Genomic DNA, 17,676 nt, shown 5'->3' on the forward strand with positions numbered 1-17,676 from the left:
TCTGAGTATGATGACCTAGATGTCTGAACAAACGGGAGAATTTCAGGGAGCCACCCCTGAAACTGCAGCCCGAGTTACAAAGAAAGAGTCTGTGTGAGAGAGAGAGAGAGAGAGAGAGAGAGAGAGAGAGAGAGAGAGAGAGAGAGAAAGTGGTTGAGGGTCAGGGAGAGAACTCACTAGACACTCTTCCAAAGAAGACAAGCAGACAAGCACATTTAATGTACTTAACAGTGACTGGGCAAAGGCAAATCACAGTCACGAAAGGTGGGCTGGAGAGGTGGCTCAGTGGCTAGGGGCACTTGCTTCTCTTACAGAGGTCCCAGGCTTGTTTGTCTCACAACCATCTCTGTGTTGGTTTGTATATGCTTGGCCCAGGGAGTGTCACTGTGGTTGTGGACTTTAAGACCCTCATCTTAGTTGCCTGGAAGCCAGTATTCTGCTAGCAGCCTTCAGATGAAGATGTAGAACTCTCAGCTCCTCCTGCACCATGTCTGCCTGGATACTCCCACCTTGATGATAATAGACTAAACCTCTGAACTTGTAGGCAGCCCCAATTAAATGCTGTCCTTATAAGAGCTGCCTTGGTCATGGTGTCTCTTCACAGCAGTAAAACCCTAACTAAGGCAATCTGTAAGCCCAGTTCTGGAGAATCAAATGTCCCTTTCAGGTTTTGAATACTAGGCATGGACATGGTACTCAGGCATACATATAAGCAAACAGTCATAAAAATAAGTTATATATAAAAACATATATACAAGATAAAAAATATGAAATATTATTTCATGTGTCAGAATGGTTATTATTAAAAAGTAATAATGAGTATCGAGAGAAGGGAACCCCAGTCCCACTGGAGGAAATATACACTGCTATAGTCATGATAGAAAATTGTATGGAGTTTCCTAAAACATTAGCGATTGAACTACCATACAATCCAGCCATTCCACTTGTGGGCACACATCCAAGGGAAATCAGCAACTTTGTCTGATACCCACTGCCCTGGGCTCACTATAGCAGTATTGCCATGATGAAGAAACAATGTAAATGCTGCTCACTGTAGCTTTATGCCCCATAGCCAAGATGAAGAAACAATGCTGCTCTCTGTAGCTTTATTCGCCATAGTCAAGATGAAGAAACAATGTAAATGCGCAGTCACAGATGAACAGAGAAAGAAAATGTGGTGTAGCCACACAATGGGATATTAGTCATTAAAAGGAAACCTGGCAATTTGTGTGGTCGCATTGATGAACCTAAAGAGGACACGCTATGTAAAATAAGCCAGAAATAGGAAGGTATGTACTGCATCGTCTGTTACATGTAGAATCTAAAACAGATGGACTTTAAGAAACAGTAGAAAGGGACTTGCAAGTGGTCGGAGGTTGGGGGAAATGGTCATGTGGATAAAGGGTAGAAACTTTCACTCAATAGGCAAGTGATGCTCTGCTCCTCTGATCTAATGGACTCAGTGGTGTCTACAGTCAATACTGTAGTCAGTGTGCACCTGCAATACTAACAGGTCCTGCTATCTGTAATCTAGACATGTCAAGCCAAGTTATAGTCATGACTGCAGTGCATAATAAGTGTACCTTCACACCATATTTAGCAGCCCTTGAAATTTTGTTTGGGGGCTGTGGGGACAGGGTTAGGAGGTGGGCCGGTCCATAAGTGACTGCTGTGCAAGTGTAAGGACAATCAGATCCTCCATAAAAGCTGGGCTTGAGACAAATGTTTATAACCTGGGCTGTGGGTGGGCCAAGACTGGTGGATCCCTCGAGCTCATAGGCTAGCTAACCTAAACAATCTGTGGACTCTAGGCTCAACGAGAGACCCGTGTTAAAGAAAAAGGGAGGGGAAAATTAAGAAAGACACCTGAAATAATAATATCCAGTTTCTACATGAAAGCACATACTGAGTATGTGCACTCAAACACACAGGCACACACTCATGTGAACACATGCCCCTACAACACACACACACACACACACACACACACACACACACACACACACATTCCTGCTTGTTCCAGCCCCACTCACTCTGGCCCAAAGATTTATTTATTTATTATATGTAAGTACACTGTAGCTGTCTTCACACACACCAGAAGAGGGCGTCTGATCTCATTACAGACGTTTGTGAGCCACCATGTGGTTGCTGGGATTTGAACTCAGGACCTCCAGAAGAACAGTCAGTGCTCTTAACTGCTGAGCCATCTCTCCAGCCCACGTAACAATATTTTAAACTTATTTTGGGTCTGGGTGTCATTGACACACAGTAGGCAGAGGTCTCGGACTATTCAGGACCAACTCTTTCTACACAGACCGTTCAGTAGAAAGAAGTTTCACCTCCTAAGGGGTATAGTGGGTTAGGCTGCATTCTTTTGAATGGTTCGATTGGGTATAAAAATTGCACTTTATATTTCTCTTGAGACTAGTATGTACATAGCCTTCCAAACACTTGTTTTTGTGTGAGTATACCTGCGTGCTCATGTGGAAGTCAGGGGATAATGTGCAGGACTCAGCACTCCTCATGTAGGTTTCTAGCATCTGACTCAGAGCCTCAGGCAGGGCAGCAGGTGCCCCTACACAGTCATCTCAACAGGTCCATAACCTCTTGTTTTTACTGGTTAGAAAGAGATCTTGGCCCATTAAAACTTAAAACATTAGCCCTTTGTCTGGCATACCCTGTGACTATTTTTCCTAGGTTTGCATTATGTGAGAAGAAGGACTTTTAGGGACTGGGAAGAAAGGCAAGGGAAGATGGAGAGGGGAGTGTAAGACAGAAAAGGAGAGATGAACATGGTCAAAGCATGATATATTCATGCGTGGAAATGTCCCAGTGAAACTCACTAATTCGTACAATTTATACGTCAAGTATTTCAAAGCACACTTGTGAGCTGAGATGGTTTAGTGTTCTTAAATGTCGTATGAATTGCATGACAAAATGCACCGATTTCATGGGAAGTCATTCCTGACTCTGAGAACCCCCGCAAGGAAGCTTCATGGAGTTGGAGATGGATGGGCAACTCTGAAGAGAGTTGTAGCTCTGGAAGCTGACCGACCCATGCAGATCTGACTTAGCCAGGTACGTTAACTGATGGCGTGTGTCGGTTTGAAAACTAGGCGACTAGCCATGAACTCCTGTCTGGCTTCCATCTGACAACCTTGATGGTGTAAGGGCTGATAAGGCCTCCGGCTCTGATGGACACGCAAGAGCTGACGTCAAGCCCGTGTGACGTCATCCGCGCTAAGGCGCTGGCCGCCAGGGGCCTCCGGAGGGCAGGAGACGTCCCGGGGCTGGAGGTGGCTCCGCTGCAGGTCTCTGGCTCTGGAAGCTCAGGTTCCTAAGCTTGGTAGCCACCTCCACCTTCCACCTTCGCCACGCCCTCTACGAACCCCCGGAGCATCCCGCCGCCAGCCGGCTCGCCCGCCCCGCCGCGGGCACGCGCACGCACGCAGCTGCGCACGCGCGTCCCCCTCGGAACCCGGAAGTGCGAGCGGAGCCACGTGGGTGGAGCTGGCGCGCAGGTCGCATGGGGGAGTCTATCCCGCTAGCCGCCCCGGTGCCGGTGGAACAGGCGGTGCTGGAGACGTTCTTCTCTCACCTGGGTATCTTCTCTTACGACAAGGCCAAGGACAATGTGGAGAAGGAACGAGAGGCCAACAAGAGCGCGGGGGGCAGCTGGCTGTCGCTGCTGGCGGCCTTGGCGCACCTGGCCGCGGCCGAGAAGGTCTATCACAGCCTCACCTACCTGGGGCAGAAACTAGGTACCTCCGCCCCGCCCCTGCCCCTGAGGAGGAAGGAAAGGGGGTGCGCTCCCTGGTCTGCTTGGCTTGGGTGCCTCGTCACTCCCAGCGGCAGGCTCCACTCTGCCCAGGTTTCCTCCCACCGGTGCCCCTTCTTCCCTAGTGTGCCGCAAGCTCCGCCCACCGGCCTGTGCCATCGCTGCCTAGGTGGACTGGGAGGATGCTCTTCGCTGGGCATGCTCCAAACCCCGTGGGTTTACGGTTTTGCACCGTGCATGGATTGGTTTCATAAATGACAAGTTAACCAAGTTCTGTGTCCCCGTTCTAACTCACTAGTTAGACCTCACTGCGGTCTGAGGAGCAAAAGCAGGCGATGGAAGCTAGGTGTGTTAATAAATTCTATTTCGTCTGGCCTCTTATACAGAGAGGCGTCCTGTCCCTTTGTCAGTCCTTCAGTGCATATTAAGTGAATGAAGGGATGCGTGGATCCTGGTCAGGAAGGGCAGGAATATGCAAAACCTTAACTGGAGAAGCGTTAAGAGACAGGATAGTAAACACTGCTAGTCCTCATGTAAATTTTAACCCTCAAAATAAGATGCAGGACTACCACTACAAGAAACAGTCGGCTTCATAAAAGCCAAGGGCTGTGCATTCAAAGTATTATTACTTTTAATAATAATGACAAATGATAGCTGACTACCAAAGAATTGGAATAGGCCTTTCATGAGTGAAGGATACACATCTCTGGCATCAAAGAGAGTGAGAGTGTGCGTCACATACAGAGTTGACCCCCTTCTATTGCCAGGTAGCTCACTGAATGCTGAACGTTTGGTAAACACTCCGGGGAAAGGACTTTCTGAGATTATAAGGCCTGTAGCTTTTCAAATGATTGTTACTTAGTTATTGGTAAAAAGTGGCCAGAGATTTCACTCTGTTTGTTTTTCTCTCTACAGTGTTAATGGGCCCAAAGGTGAAACTGCTATTACAGGGTTACTGTCCTGTTTCCTACAGTGTAGTGAGTTGGGTATGCATTTATGGGAGGTGGTGGGTCTCAAACCTGAACACACCTGCTTTGAATAATCAGATCGAGTGTGTGTGTGTGTGTATACACACATATATGTACATATATATATATATCCTTTATTCAAAGCATGTACAAATATTATTTATATGATGCCTATTTATGTATGCATTTGATATACATCATATATATGACATATTCTAGCACTAATATTGAAGGTGGATAATATTCTGGCAGTTTGAGATGTTTTAGGCTTCCTCCCTATAAAAATGATGATTGACCCAGGTACCATGATTCTTAACTTTATTGTTGTTTGAGCCCATCCATAGGATTATCCTCCCTGTATGTATGTATGTATGTATGTATGTATGTATGTACCAGATATATAGAATGAGAAAGAGCAATTGGGTTTCCTAAAGTCCATATGTGGATCCCAGTAAATAACTAAATAACTAAATAAATAAGTCTGCACTAAGTTTGAATTGTATGCACCAGGATTTTGTGTAAAAAGAACTGTCCACCACGTCTACGAACCTGTACACGTCCTTTCCTGTCTCTGGCTTGGCTTCTGTGAAGTGGTCCTTATTGTATAAAGTGCTGAGTTCTGCTTGCACCTCAGCTGTCTTGTAGGGGAGCCTATCTCTCAGGTCATACCGTGAAACATGACTGGGGGCTCCAGGGCTGATCTCCCTTCTGAGTGAGTGTTCTAAAAATGACACGTCTAAGTCCTTCGTAACTTAAATGCTCAGGTAATAGTCAGTATAGGTTTTGTCTTTGAATAGTGGTGTATGCATGATATTATGATTATCAGAGAATGGGAAAAATTATGATTTAAAGCAGTAACCATGTATTTTGGAATTCATACAAGTTTCTTTGTGAAGCAAAAATGAAACAATTATACATATTTTTAACATCTTTTGAAGCCTTGCTTGGGCATGGTGGTACTTGTCCTCAGTCTGCCCACTCAGGAGCTAGAGGCAGGTGTGAGGCTGAGGCCATAGAGCAAGTTCCAAGCCAGCTGGGGTTGCATGGTGAGACCCTGTCTCAAAAGACAAAACAAAGGGGAACGTGGTCTGAGAAGTCTTTACAATTTTTTGAAAGTACAATGGACAAATACAAATTGTATGTAGTTGGCATATCCAAGTTGATGTTTTACTGTGTGTTATGAAATGAACACCATGAGCAAGGGAGTCGATGGCCCCCACCCCCTCACTCTTTCTGTGGTCAGAACACTTAATTAACATCTACTGGCTTAGCACATTTCAAGTGAGTCTGAACTGTTGTAGTGGTACCCTGTGCTTGTAAGCTCCAGTTCTCCCGAGGCAGGAGCAGGTGGATGGGGAGTTAAAGGTCAGCCTGGGTTACAAAGTGAGACCTTGTCTCAAAAGAAAAACAAAAGTCTTTGACCTCTGTCTGAAGCTCTAGCAGCTGGTCCTGATTAGATATGCAAGCATGGGCTTTTAAACCAGGGACAGACCTGACAAGAACCCTCTATCAATGTCCTGGCTTTTTTCCTGAAAAACTGGGTGTGACTTTTATCTTGGCATCTTCTCCGTGCTTTGAGGGCAAACACTAGTTTGGGAAAAGACAGTGGTTACAACGTGCTGAGTGGGTAGCAGGGACATCTGAGACTGTCATAAGCGCCCACCCTTTGAGTCATTACAGGAGCACTTCCTCACACCCTGATTGATAAACCCTGGCACGCTCAGAGGTGACTTAAGGATGGATGTTTAAAAGTCACTACAAAGAAGTATAGAGTAAAATGTTTATGATGCTAACACGCTTTTTATGCCTGAAATTTTATGAGGTAAAGGTGGAAACCTTGGAGAAATAACAGTCACTGATAACTAGAACATTCTGGGAAAAAAAAATTCAAAACACATCAGAATTTGTAACTTGAAAATACTGGAAAAGAAAGTTAGTTGGGTGTTTCTGATTGCTTCCCAGCATGAAGGAAGACCTAAAGGAAGACGGACCCTCATTGGGTACTAGAAGGCAGGGCGCTGTCCTCGTTGGGCACTAGAAGGCAGGGCACTGTCCCCGTTGGCTACTAGAAGGCAGGGTAGTAGAGATAGGGTTGTTTTGCTGAAAGCTTTGAGAAAGAACTAAAAGTAAGGCATGTTGGTGGTCTCTCTTCCATGTATGAGTTTTACCTACTGGTGATTGGTATCAATCGATAAGCTTTTAAAGGTATCATTTGAATTTATTTATTTTTTATTTATATGAGTACACTGCAGGTGTCTTCAGACACACTAGAAGAGGGCATCAGATCCCATTACAGATGGCTGTGAGCCACCATGTGGTTGCTGGGAATTGAACTCAGGACCTCTGGATCACTTGATTCTATGCTGTGTTTCTGTTCCCTTGTGATCTGATGAGGGCAGGCATTACTTCTCCAATGCAGTGTTCAAGTTTTTGCCCCAGCCGCACCCCTTTTTGGCAGTGGAAGTGGTCACGCAGTGCGGTCACCCATCCATCCTTTTGCTGAAGCATTCTGAGCTTAACAGAAAATCTCCGAGATTTTTGTACACTTGTAGAAATCACCTTAGTAAGCACTCCTGTTTCTTGTCGTTGTGCTAAAGCCTTGCATCTTGCTCTTTGATGGGAGATCCAAGCTTAAGAAAATACCCATGAAGCTGGCTCTGTGATTAGAGATAGGGTTAGTCCTGCACAGCTTTGAGAGGACCGTTTGGTCCTCATGACTGTCATCAAGGATGGGGTTGCTCTGATCCTTTTGCAGGGTTTTGTTGTTGTTGTTTGTGTGTTTGTTTGCGGTGGAGCAACAGATATTTATAATCGGTTCTTGGTCTTAGTAATTCACAGCGTGGTGTGCTTGTCTCGTCAGCCCGTCAGCCCTGTTGAGAGCACGGCATATCCCTTCCCCCGAGACCCCAGTGTGTGCTTCATAAAAGGATGCGTGAGTGTGCACTCTCATTTGCTGGCTTGGCCTAAAAGATAAGATTCAAGGATGATGCGTCTCTGAAGAAGAAACAGAGCTCTGGGCTAAAGGAAGTGTCTTTTAATCTATGGGGGTCTCTGTTTTAAAAGTGTATCTGTAAAAAAGGAGCACTGTTTGTTTGTCTTTTTCTTTTTTTTTCTTTTTAGATTTATTTATTTATTATATGTAAGTACACTGTAGCTGTCTTCAGACACTCCAGAAGAGGGCATCAGATTTCATTACGGATGGTTGTAAGCCACCATGTGGTTGCTGGGATTTGAACTCGGGACCTTCAGAAGAGCGCTCTTAACCACTGAGCCATCTAGCCAGCCCGTTTGTCTTTTTCTTAAATCCAGGTTTTATGTTCTATGTAGAGTAACTTTCATTCCCCTGTTGTAATTGTCATCTTTGAGGCTTATTTGCTGTGTCTGTCTGCTAACCTGGGCCTAGCCCTGGAAGCTTCTGGCCTTTGTACAGTCTATCTAGGCCTAGAATGTTTTTAGCTTCTGAGACTTACTGCTGAATAAGCTCACCCTTTCTAGCTCTTTCTGAGCTCTGGCTGGCTGGTTCAACTCAGCTGTTGTGGCCCACCCCCCCTCCAAGGTGACTGATTCAATCTGGCTTCTCTCTCCACATCTGACTTTTTGCTCTGCTTGGTCTCAGACTAACTCTGGCAATCTGTTCTGGCTCTTCCTCATTCTCCGGCTCATTCTGTCTTTACCTTTGTCTAGCTTGTTCTCTCTGCAACCCGTCTCTGTACAACTGTCCCAGTAGAACTGCCTCCTACCCCCTTCTGCTGCTCTGGGAAACTCTTGGTAAAACTGCTTCCTCTCCCTGTTTTCTCTTTCTTTGCCCTGCTCCTTCAGTTGCTCCCCTTTCCTCTCTCTTCTTGTGAGAGCTGACATATCCTATTCTGTCAAATCTTTCTCTGATTCATCACTTTGTCTGCCACTCAATCACACAATCACTTTCAAACATGGCTGCTTCCTTCTACAAACTAACTTTACCTTCGTTGTTTGGGATTAAAGGTGTGTACGGAGGGCGTGTCTGTATTCCATCTGGAGGAACTAAACTTGTATGCTAAGGGCTAAGCCACACCATAGCACAACCTTGTGGTTCAGTGTGATCAAGTACCCTGCAGCAGTTATGTGCTAGGGTAATGATGTTTTAAAGTGACTTTGAATGTGGATTTGGGGAAATTACATGTGAGCAAGGCAACCCCAGGTCTAGCCTCACACTGATGACTTTGTAGTCAGTACTCATTCTGACTTGTTCTTCAGGGAACATGGGGGACACAAGCCCAGTGGGTTCCACAGGCTCTAGATCCCTTTCAAGTGGGTATTGGGAGGTGCCAGGTCCTTTTGGTTTCTCTTCCTTACCTGTCATATGCCTCTGTCATTTGCTTCCCAGGGGGCCAGTCATTCTTCAGCAGGAAAGACTCCATCCGCACCATCTACACTTCCCTGCATAACGAACTGAAGAAAGTGGTGGCCGGCCGTGGCGCCCCGGGCGGAACAGCTCCTCACGTGGAGGAGCTTCTCCCCCACCTGTCAGAGCAGCTCTGTTTCTTTGTTCAGGCTCGGATGGAGATCGCAGACTTCTACGAGAAGATGTACGCCCTCAGCACACAGAAGTTCATCAACACGGAAGAGCTGGTCAGCACCTTGGATACCATCCTCAGGAAATACAGCTCCAGGTGAGTGTGCAGGAGAGGGTGGCAGCCTGTCAGCTCCACACAGGCTCTGGTGTCCCCTCCCTCTTAGGAAGGCCTCCCCGGGACCCTGTATTCCACTTTGTATGTGCTCATGAAAGAACAGGCGTGCACTCTGCACTTTGTTAGTGGTGCTGGGTGGCTGCTTCTCTAAGTCATCAGGAGAAAGAGAACTCACAATAGAGCAGTTGCATGGGACCTGGGCGACGGCTCACTGGGTAAGAGCGTCTGCTCGGCAAGCAGGAAGCCCTGCCTCTGTAGCCATGCAGGCTGGGTGCCACTTATGCTCCTGTAGTGCCAGAGCTAAATAAACGTGTTGTAGACAGGAAGACTGCTGATGTTCAGCAAAAGACCCCGTGACCACACGACAGGGCATCGAGAGAGAAAGCAGGGTTCCTGATGTCATCAGCTGGCCTTGACATGCACAGTTCTTGGGAACCTCAGAAGAACGACAGGAATTACAGTCCAATGTAAAAACAAAGCCTTTATTTCATGAGTCAGACCCAGATCGAAAGCCTTTCCCACTGCGCAGGTTAGGGATGCGATGCCCACGATGCCCACATCCAGGGGCTCGGAGTATATTTATGTGCATATGCATGAGCAGGGATCCTTGAACTTTGGGGTTCCGAGACTGGGGAGGTGACAGGGAAAGCCATCCTTCAAACCTGATCATGTTTGTTCAGACAGCAGGGTGGACCGTGCAGCTGGGGGTAGGGGTGTGTCTTCCTGACCTGGAAAGTAACTTTATGGTGCTAGTCAGGAGCTAGTGTGTTTTTACAAACTGGCCACAGCTGAATGGGAACACTGAGCTGCCCTTTCCTCCTGGTTGAAGCATGGACCTCTTATCATTTCAAGGATGTTTGGTCCTTGTTCCCTTCCAGGGCAGGAGCCCTCTGCACTGGAGAAGTGTTGGATATCTATCAAGGGGAGTGCTAGCCTCGGTGACACAGGGGTATGCGGGGGTCATTAGGGAGAAGAGAGTGCCACCATGAAAAGGGGGATCACAATATTCCTGCGCCAGGCTGAGCCCATTCTGTTCGTCTTTTCCAGAGGCCAGCGGCATCTATGCTGGGAAAAGGGGGAAGGGGAGATCTAACTGTGTTAGTGGGAAAGTGCAGAGGCAGGCTTCCTTCTTCTCCTCAGCCTCTGTGCCCATGCACACACGCCTGCTTGCACACATACAGTTGCACAGAGAGCAATGTGACCAACCCGCCAGTAGTCTAATAAATGCTTTCTTCAGAGGACAACCTGGGAGTTAGTTACCTCTGTTACTCTCCTGTGCTTGTGAATATGTGTCGGAAATTCTTCTATTTGTTTTTGTTTTCAGCTCTTAGTGAGGGCATGTGTCTGTCATTCAGGAGGACAAACAAGTGCTTTGGAACACTTAAGAAAGTATTAAGAGGCCAGTTTTAACTTAAACGGTGTTGCTCAACTGGAAAATTGCTGTCTGAAAAACCTGACTCCTTCCAAAGACACGAAGCTCTTTGTGATGTGCTGCACACCGCCTAACCCTGGGAACAGGCCTTAAAGAATTGCAGGAGCTCAAGAACACCTTAGCAAAGCTGGGCGGTGGTGGCACACGCCTTGAATCCCAGCACTTGGGAGGCAGAGGCATGCAGATTTCTGAGTTTGAGGCTAGCCTGGTCTACGAGTGAATTCCAGGACAGCTACACAGAGAAACCCTGTCTTGAAAAAAAAAAACAAAAAACAAAAAACAAAACCAACCCCCCATCNAGCTACACAGAGAAACCCTGTCTTGAAAAAAAAAAAAAAAAAAAAAAAAACAAAACCCACCCCCCCCCCCCCCCCCCCCCAAAACCAAAAAAACTTTAGCTAGAGTGAAGGGCTTCCTTGGAGCCTAATACAGTAGTGATTACTTGGTTTAGAAAGATCTCCTTTGAAGTAGACCACACGTTTGGATGTTTTGCCTCCATGTATGTATGCACACCACATGCATGCCTGGTGCTTGTAGAGGCCAGAGAACTGAAGTTATGGGCAGTTGTGAACCACCATATGAGCTCTGGATATTGAACCTGGATCTTCTGTCAGAGAAACCAGTGCTCTTAGCCTCTGAGCCACTTCTCTGGGCCCTGAAACTAACTGCAGAGGCTAGAGAGATGGCTCGGAGGTTACAAGTATATGCTGCTCTTGCAAGGACCTGAGCTCAGTTCTCAGCACCCAGTGCCATGTTCTTATCTTTATCCGAGGCTAATTACTGTAGTACCAGGTTGTGGAACGGGTAGTTCACAACCACCTATGTCTTTGTCAGTATTCCATTGCTGTGAAGAGATGCCATGACCACAGCAACTCTTACAAAGGGAGATACTGATTTAGAGCTGGCTTAAGGTTCAGAAGTCAGCCCATTATCATCCTGGTGGGAAACAAGGCATTCTGTGGCAGACAGTGCTGGAGAGGTCGCTGAGAGTTCTACAGCTTGGCAGGGAGCAGGAAGAGAGAGTGACACTGGGCCTGGCTTGGACACCCAAAACCCCAAAGCCCATCTTCCCTCCCACAGTGACACACTGCTCCCGGAAAGGCCACACCCACTTTAACAAAGCCACATATCAAATAATGCAATGCCCTGTGAGCCTATGGGGGCCATTTCTGTTTAAGCCACTACAGCCTGTAACTCTGGCTCTAAGGGATCTGATACCTCTGGCCTCTATGTGCTCCCGTACTCGTGTATGTGCAGGCCCCCTCCACACTTAAAAATAAATCTTGGCAAGAAAAGAAAAACTGCAAGCAGAGGATGATTAACATTGTTACCATACGGCCAGCAATTCCAGCTCAGGTATTCTGAAAAGCTGTAACATTGTTACTATACGGCCAGCAATTCCAGCTCAGGTATTCTGAAAAGCTGTAACATCGTTACTATACGGCCAGCAATTCCAGCTCAGGTATTCTGAAAAGCTGTAACATACGGCCAGCAATTCCAGCTCGGATATTCTGAAAAGCTGTAACATCGTTACCATATGGCCAGCAATTCCAGCTCAGATATTCTGAAAAGCTGGCGTGGCGGCTGGACAGTCCCTGAGTGTGCTAAGACACCAAGTCATTTGCTTAAAGGGTGAGTTTTATAGTGCATTTATGAACACAAATTAATACCAAAAGGCTGTTAAAAAAGCAAGGCCTGGAGAGATGGCTTAGAACCCACTCCTGGCTTGTACCCATCTGTAACTGCAGTTCCAGAGGACCTGGCGTCCTTTTAGGCCTCTATGGGCTCCTGGATACACATGGTACACAGAAACTCACTCAAGTACACACAGATGTCCTTCATCCAACCTCACATCTTGTTAACATTCGCCACGCTGGCTTTCTTTCTCCATGTGGACAACTTTGTCCCTGGAAGCCAGATGCTAGTCTCCTAACTTCGCCTTCCTAAATACTCAGCTTCTCGGCTTCCAAGAACTACGCACAGTCATGGCAGTGTTCACACTCAGAACATTTCACACCCGTTTTCTCCCATCACATAATATGTAAATCCCCACGCACTCTGGGATTCTTTTGAAGTAGAACAGTGTATAGAGATTGCAGTCAGCATCTACAGTCATACATTTACTTCCTGAGGTGTGATTACAATATCCAAATACATGATATACAAGTGTGACGTACTTGCTCTCAGTAAAGCATCACTGCAGCACAAGCTCAGAAAGTTGTAAAACACTTTGTGTAAGGCAAGTGAAAATACAATTGTACTACTATCTTGACTTTGAAATGGTATATTTTATTTCCTTTTAATTATATGTGTAGGGGGAAGGCATGCGCATGTGAGTGCAGTCACCCATGGAGGCCAGAAGAGGGTGTCAGATCTGCTGGAGCAGGCAGGGGTCACAGGTGCTTGTGAGGCAGCTGATGTGAGCGCTGGGAACTGAACTCAGCTCTAGGCGAGTGCTTGGTGCTCTCAACCCTGAGCCATTCCTCCAGCCCCCGAGATGAGGGTGTGGGTTCATCATTTCACAGGAGCTGGAAACAGAGTGGGGGAAGGAGGGGAGAGGACAAAAACGTAAAAGGAATGTGACTCAGTTTGAGTAAGGGCCAGATTACTCAAGGTCTTAAATACCTTCTTAAGACTTTGAGGAAAGTGATTTTTAAAAAGTGTTAGATACTCTTTTGTGGCAAATGAATTTATGAATTCAGACTGTCATCTGCCAATTAAAAATTTTTTTAGATTTAATTACAAAATAATGGGTTTCATTGTGGCGTCTTCTTACATAGGAGCCACTTTTCCCTCACCCTGTGCCCTGTGCCATCCTCCTGCTGGATGGCCCCTTCATGCTGTATCCCCTGTGCTGGGTGGGCCCTGCCTTGCCTTGGCCACCATTTTGTTTTTAACCATGGTTAACTATGAAGGGGATTTGAGAGTGGAATTATTAATAGTTCTCTGGTAAGTGCTGTATCCCTTTATTAAATGTGTTTATCTCGCCGGGCGTGGTGGCGCACGCCTTTAATCCCAGCACTCGGGAGGCAGAGGCAGGCGGATTTCTGAGTTCGAGGCCAGCCTGGTCTACAAAGTGAGCTCCAGGACAGCCAGAGCTATAAAGAGAAACCCTGTCTCGAAAAACCAAAAAAAAAAAAAAAAAAAAAAAATGTGTTTATCTCTTGAGCTTTGGGGTTATAATGTTTATATTCATCTGTAAAATGGGTCCATGAACACTAAAATAATCTGTGGACAGCGGATGTCTCAGAATTGTCTTTTAGTTGCACACTCTGAAAAGAGGATTCCTTGTTCTGATGATGGTCACACAGTTCTCAGGAGTGGGTGAAGAATTAGTCAGTGTCAGTTCTCCTTAATTTCGGACAAAAGTTAGCTACTTTGATTAAAAGAAAACCCACAGAATTCAAGCTATTTCCTAGGAGAATAAGATGAAATGCTCAAGATACACCAGAGTCCTAAAAAGGATCCAGCCTAGGCTCCGCCTCTTTCTGCTCCCCCACCCCCGCGCCCCTGTGCCCCTGCCACCATCCCCTCTCCCACTGAGGTGGCCCTGTCTTAGCACTTGCCTGGCAGTGTGTTTAGGGGTTTATGCTGTTGCTGTCTTGATACTGTGAAGGGTTTCTCAGTGTGAAGTGGCATTTCCATGATTTCTGCCCCTCCGCTCCCCTCTAGATTTCACCACCCCATCCTCAGCCCTCTGGAGAGCAGTTTCCAGCTGGAAGTGGGCGTGCTGAGTCATCTCCTCAAGGCGCAGGCGCAGATCTCCGAGTGGCAGTTCCTCCCGTCCCTGGTTACCTTGCACAACGCTCACACGAAGCTTCAGAGCTGGGGCCAGACCTTTGAGAAGCAGCGGGAGACCAAGAAGCACCTGTTTGGGGGACAGTCTCAGAAGGCCGTGCAGCCGCCACACCTTTTCCTCTGGCTCATGAAGCTCAAGACCATGCTCTTGGCCAAGTTCAGCTTTTACTTCCACGAGGCGCTGAGCCGACAGACGACCGCGTCCGAAATGAAAGCGCTGACGGCCAAGGCCAACCCGGACCTCTTTGGAAAGATCTCCAGTTTTATCAGGAAATACGACGCTGCCAACGTCTCCTTAATTTTTGACAACCGGGGCTCAGAGAGCTTTCAGGGTCATGGCTACCACCACCCACATTCCTACCGAGAGGCCCCCAAGGGAGTGGACCAGTACCCAGCCGTGGTGTCTCTGCCCAGTGACAGGCCAGTCATGCACTGGCCCAATGTTATCATGATCATGACAGACCGAGCTTCTGACCTCAACAGCTTGGAGAAAGTGGTCCACTTCTATGATGACAAAGTGCAGAGCACCTACTTCCTGACCCGCCCGGAACCCCACTTCACCATCGTCGTCATTTTTGAGTCAAAGAAATCTGAGAGAGACTCCCATTTTATTTCCTTCCTCAACGAGCTCTCGCTTGCCCTTAAGAACCCCAAAGTGTTTGCAAGTCTGAAGCCTGGATCCAAAGGTTAGCAGGCGCTTGCCCACGTTTTTCCAAGATTGGATACATTGTTCTTAGTTGAGTAGTCTGTGATTTGAATTTATATTAGCTCGGGCTTATTTCTGGGCAGAGCTAAAGACAGAACCTCCCTAATCATGTTGCACAGTTCATAAGGACGGAGTCTCCAAGGAGTCGTCTGGAAGAGCCGTGGTGACTGAACCACCGTGGTACAGCGAAGGCGAATCAGCATTTTCTGATCTCCCAGTATTTCATGTCAATTGAATATTTGTTGGTTTCTCATTTATCTTTCCAGATTTTGTTGTTGTTGTTGCTATTCCGACCATTGTGCCCCAGTGTGCTTCCTAGCATCTCCCACCCTCCCTCCCTCCTTCCTTCCTTCCTTCCTTCCTTCCTTCCTTCCTTCCTTCCCTCCCTCCCCCCCCCCCCCCCCCCCCCCCAAGCCACAGGGAGAGATGGGATTGTTTTCAGTTTCACAAACACTAGTATTAATAGTTTTACAAGATGATCTAATTAGTATTATACTGTAATTAGAATCTTGGTGAGAAATTTCTGTCAGGAGGTGAAGTGGGAGATGACAATTGATACTGGTCCTTATAGCAGTTAAACCAGCCACAGGTCCTTTTCAGGTAACCCTCAGCTCCATCCGCATCAGTCTTTACCTTTCAAGGGTTTGGTAGTCACCTGTCCCAAGTCAGCCCAAGCCATGGTTCAGTGTGGAAAGCACTCAGCCATGCGCTTTAACCAAGTGTTTTAGTTTCTCACACATTGCAGTTCATTTTTATAAAATCGAAATCACAGACTTAATACTTTGTGCTTGCTACACAAACCAGTTCTGCTCCATAGTCAGGGCATCAGGTGAGGCCCCAGCACCTCTGGGCGTGGTCTCTTGCCTTCTGGAGATGATTGACGTGCATGCAGAAGCAGTGCCCAGCTTCTCAGCACTGGCTGCTCTGTCCTCCTGTGTGTTCACAGGGAAGCGGATGGAGAGAGACCACCAGGAAGCATTGAGCTGTTACTGGTGGGTTTGTCCCCTGGAGCTCCTGTAAACGTTAGAGTCAGATCAAGGCTTTCCTCGGGCTTGTATGGAGCCACTGTCTGATGGGGTGTCCACAGAGCATGAGGCTCATGCAGGGCTGGGGAGCCCCTCCCAGGCCTCCTGGTCAAGTGGGGTCCAGCTGTACAAGGGTCCACTGGCCAATTACCTGCATCTCCCCACTTTCACACAAACTTAAGCCAGTTGTCTTTAAACGGGTAATAGCGATTGACCCTGCATTTTCTCCAGGAAATAGGAACAAATATTGACCTTACACTAAAAAATTGGAAACACTTGGAATCAAAAACCAAACCATTTTTCTTCTTTTAGTGTTTTGCTGTGAAACTGAAAAAATAATCCTTGGTATGTATTTTTTTGTTTTTGTTTTTCCACCATTAGCCTTAATGATGTCGTTCCCAGTACCTAAAAGAATATATAGGCTTCAGTAAACCATGGAGGGATGTATATAAAACACACATATAAATATATATTACTTAAAATGGCCAAATGTATATATATATTTGAATTGTATATATTTTTAAACATATTTTGAGTAATCTAAGAGGTATTTACAAAGAACAGGAGGCAGATGTGAATATTAAGAAAATCTATGGCAACGTAAACTCTTAAGTCCCTATGCACTGCCAGGATTGGAGGAACCTCGAGGATTAGTACTGACTCTAATCACTTCTCTAGCTCCTCAATAAAGTTTTATATATATATAATTACATACATATATATGGATATATCATTTTTTTCTGATCAAGCAAATTGTATTGTGTGCATATGAATGTTTGTGGGGTTCTTCTCCGAGAGCCTCCTGAAACCGGAGGGCTGGGTTGTGGGGTCTCTGTGTGTCCCCCACAACACATTGTTATCTTTAGACTCAGGTGCAGGGGCTGGACAACCACAGCACAGCACAGAGGGTAGACAGTTTGCTCGGGAACAGAGGCCAAACTGATCTCATTCCGTGGACAGGCACGGCCTTCTCAGGTTTGGCGGGGCCTCTGTCCTGAGGGCTGGCCTCACTGCCTCCTCTGCTTTTTCTAGCTCCCCCGACTCCCTTTATTAAAAAAAAAATTTTTTTATGTGAGTACACACTGTTGCTGTCTTCAGACACCCCAGAAGAGGGCATCCGATCCCATTAGAGATGGTTGTGAGCCACCATGTGGTTGCTGGGAATTGAATCAGCAACTCTGGAAGAGCAGTCAGTGCTCTTAACCACTGAGCCGGCTCTCCAGCTGCACTTTTTTTTTTTCTTAGCCAAGCTTATCTGCTTCTGCAGAGCCAGCCCTTTGACCTTTTTTTTTTTTTTTTTTT

At 46.6% G+C, this 17,676-nt stretch overlaps 1 protein-coding gene across 2 annotated transcripts; it reads left to right on the forward strand.

The window, feature by feature from the left end:
• Nucleotides 1-3,480: 3,480 nt before the first annotated feature.
• C10H12orf66 (chromosome 10 C12orf66 homolog) lies at nt 3,481-17,084 on the forward strand. Of its 2 annotated transcripts, none has more exons than XM_029482614.1 (3): nt 3,481-3,761; nt 9,277-9,395; nt 14,518-17,084. In XM_029482614.1, the coding sequence occupies exons 2-3, from the start codon at nt 9,283-9,285 to the stop codon at nt 15,332-15,334; spliced, it is 930 nt and encodes a 309-aa protein (XP_029338474.1). In that variant the 5' UTR covers nt 3,481-3,761; nt 9,277-9,282; the 3' UTR covers nt 15,335-17,084. The 2 variants fall into 2 exon arrangements, with proteins under 2 accessions (XP_029338474.1, XP_021029494.1); XM_021173835.2 differs by having other exon boundaries at nt 3,486-3,761; nt 9,110-9,395.
• The last annotated feature ends 592 nt before the right edge of the window (nt 17,085-17,676 follow it).

The sequence above is a fragment of the Mus caroli genome, chromosome 10 (assembly GCF_900094665.2).
Source record: "Mus caroli chromosome 10, CAROLI_EIJ_v1.1, whole genome shotgun sequence".
NCBI lineage: Eukaryota > Metazoa > Chordata > Mammalia > Rodentia > Muridae > Mus > Mus caroli.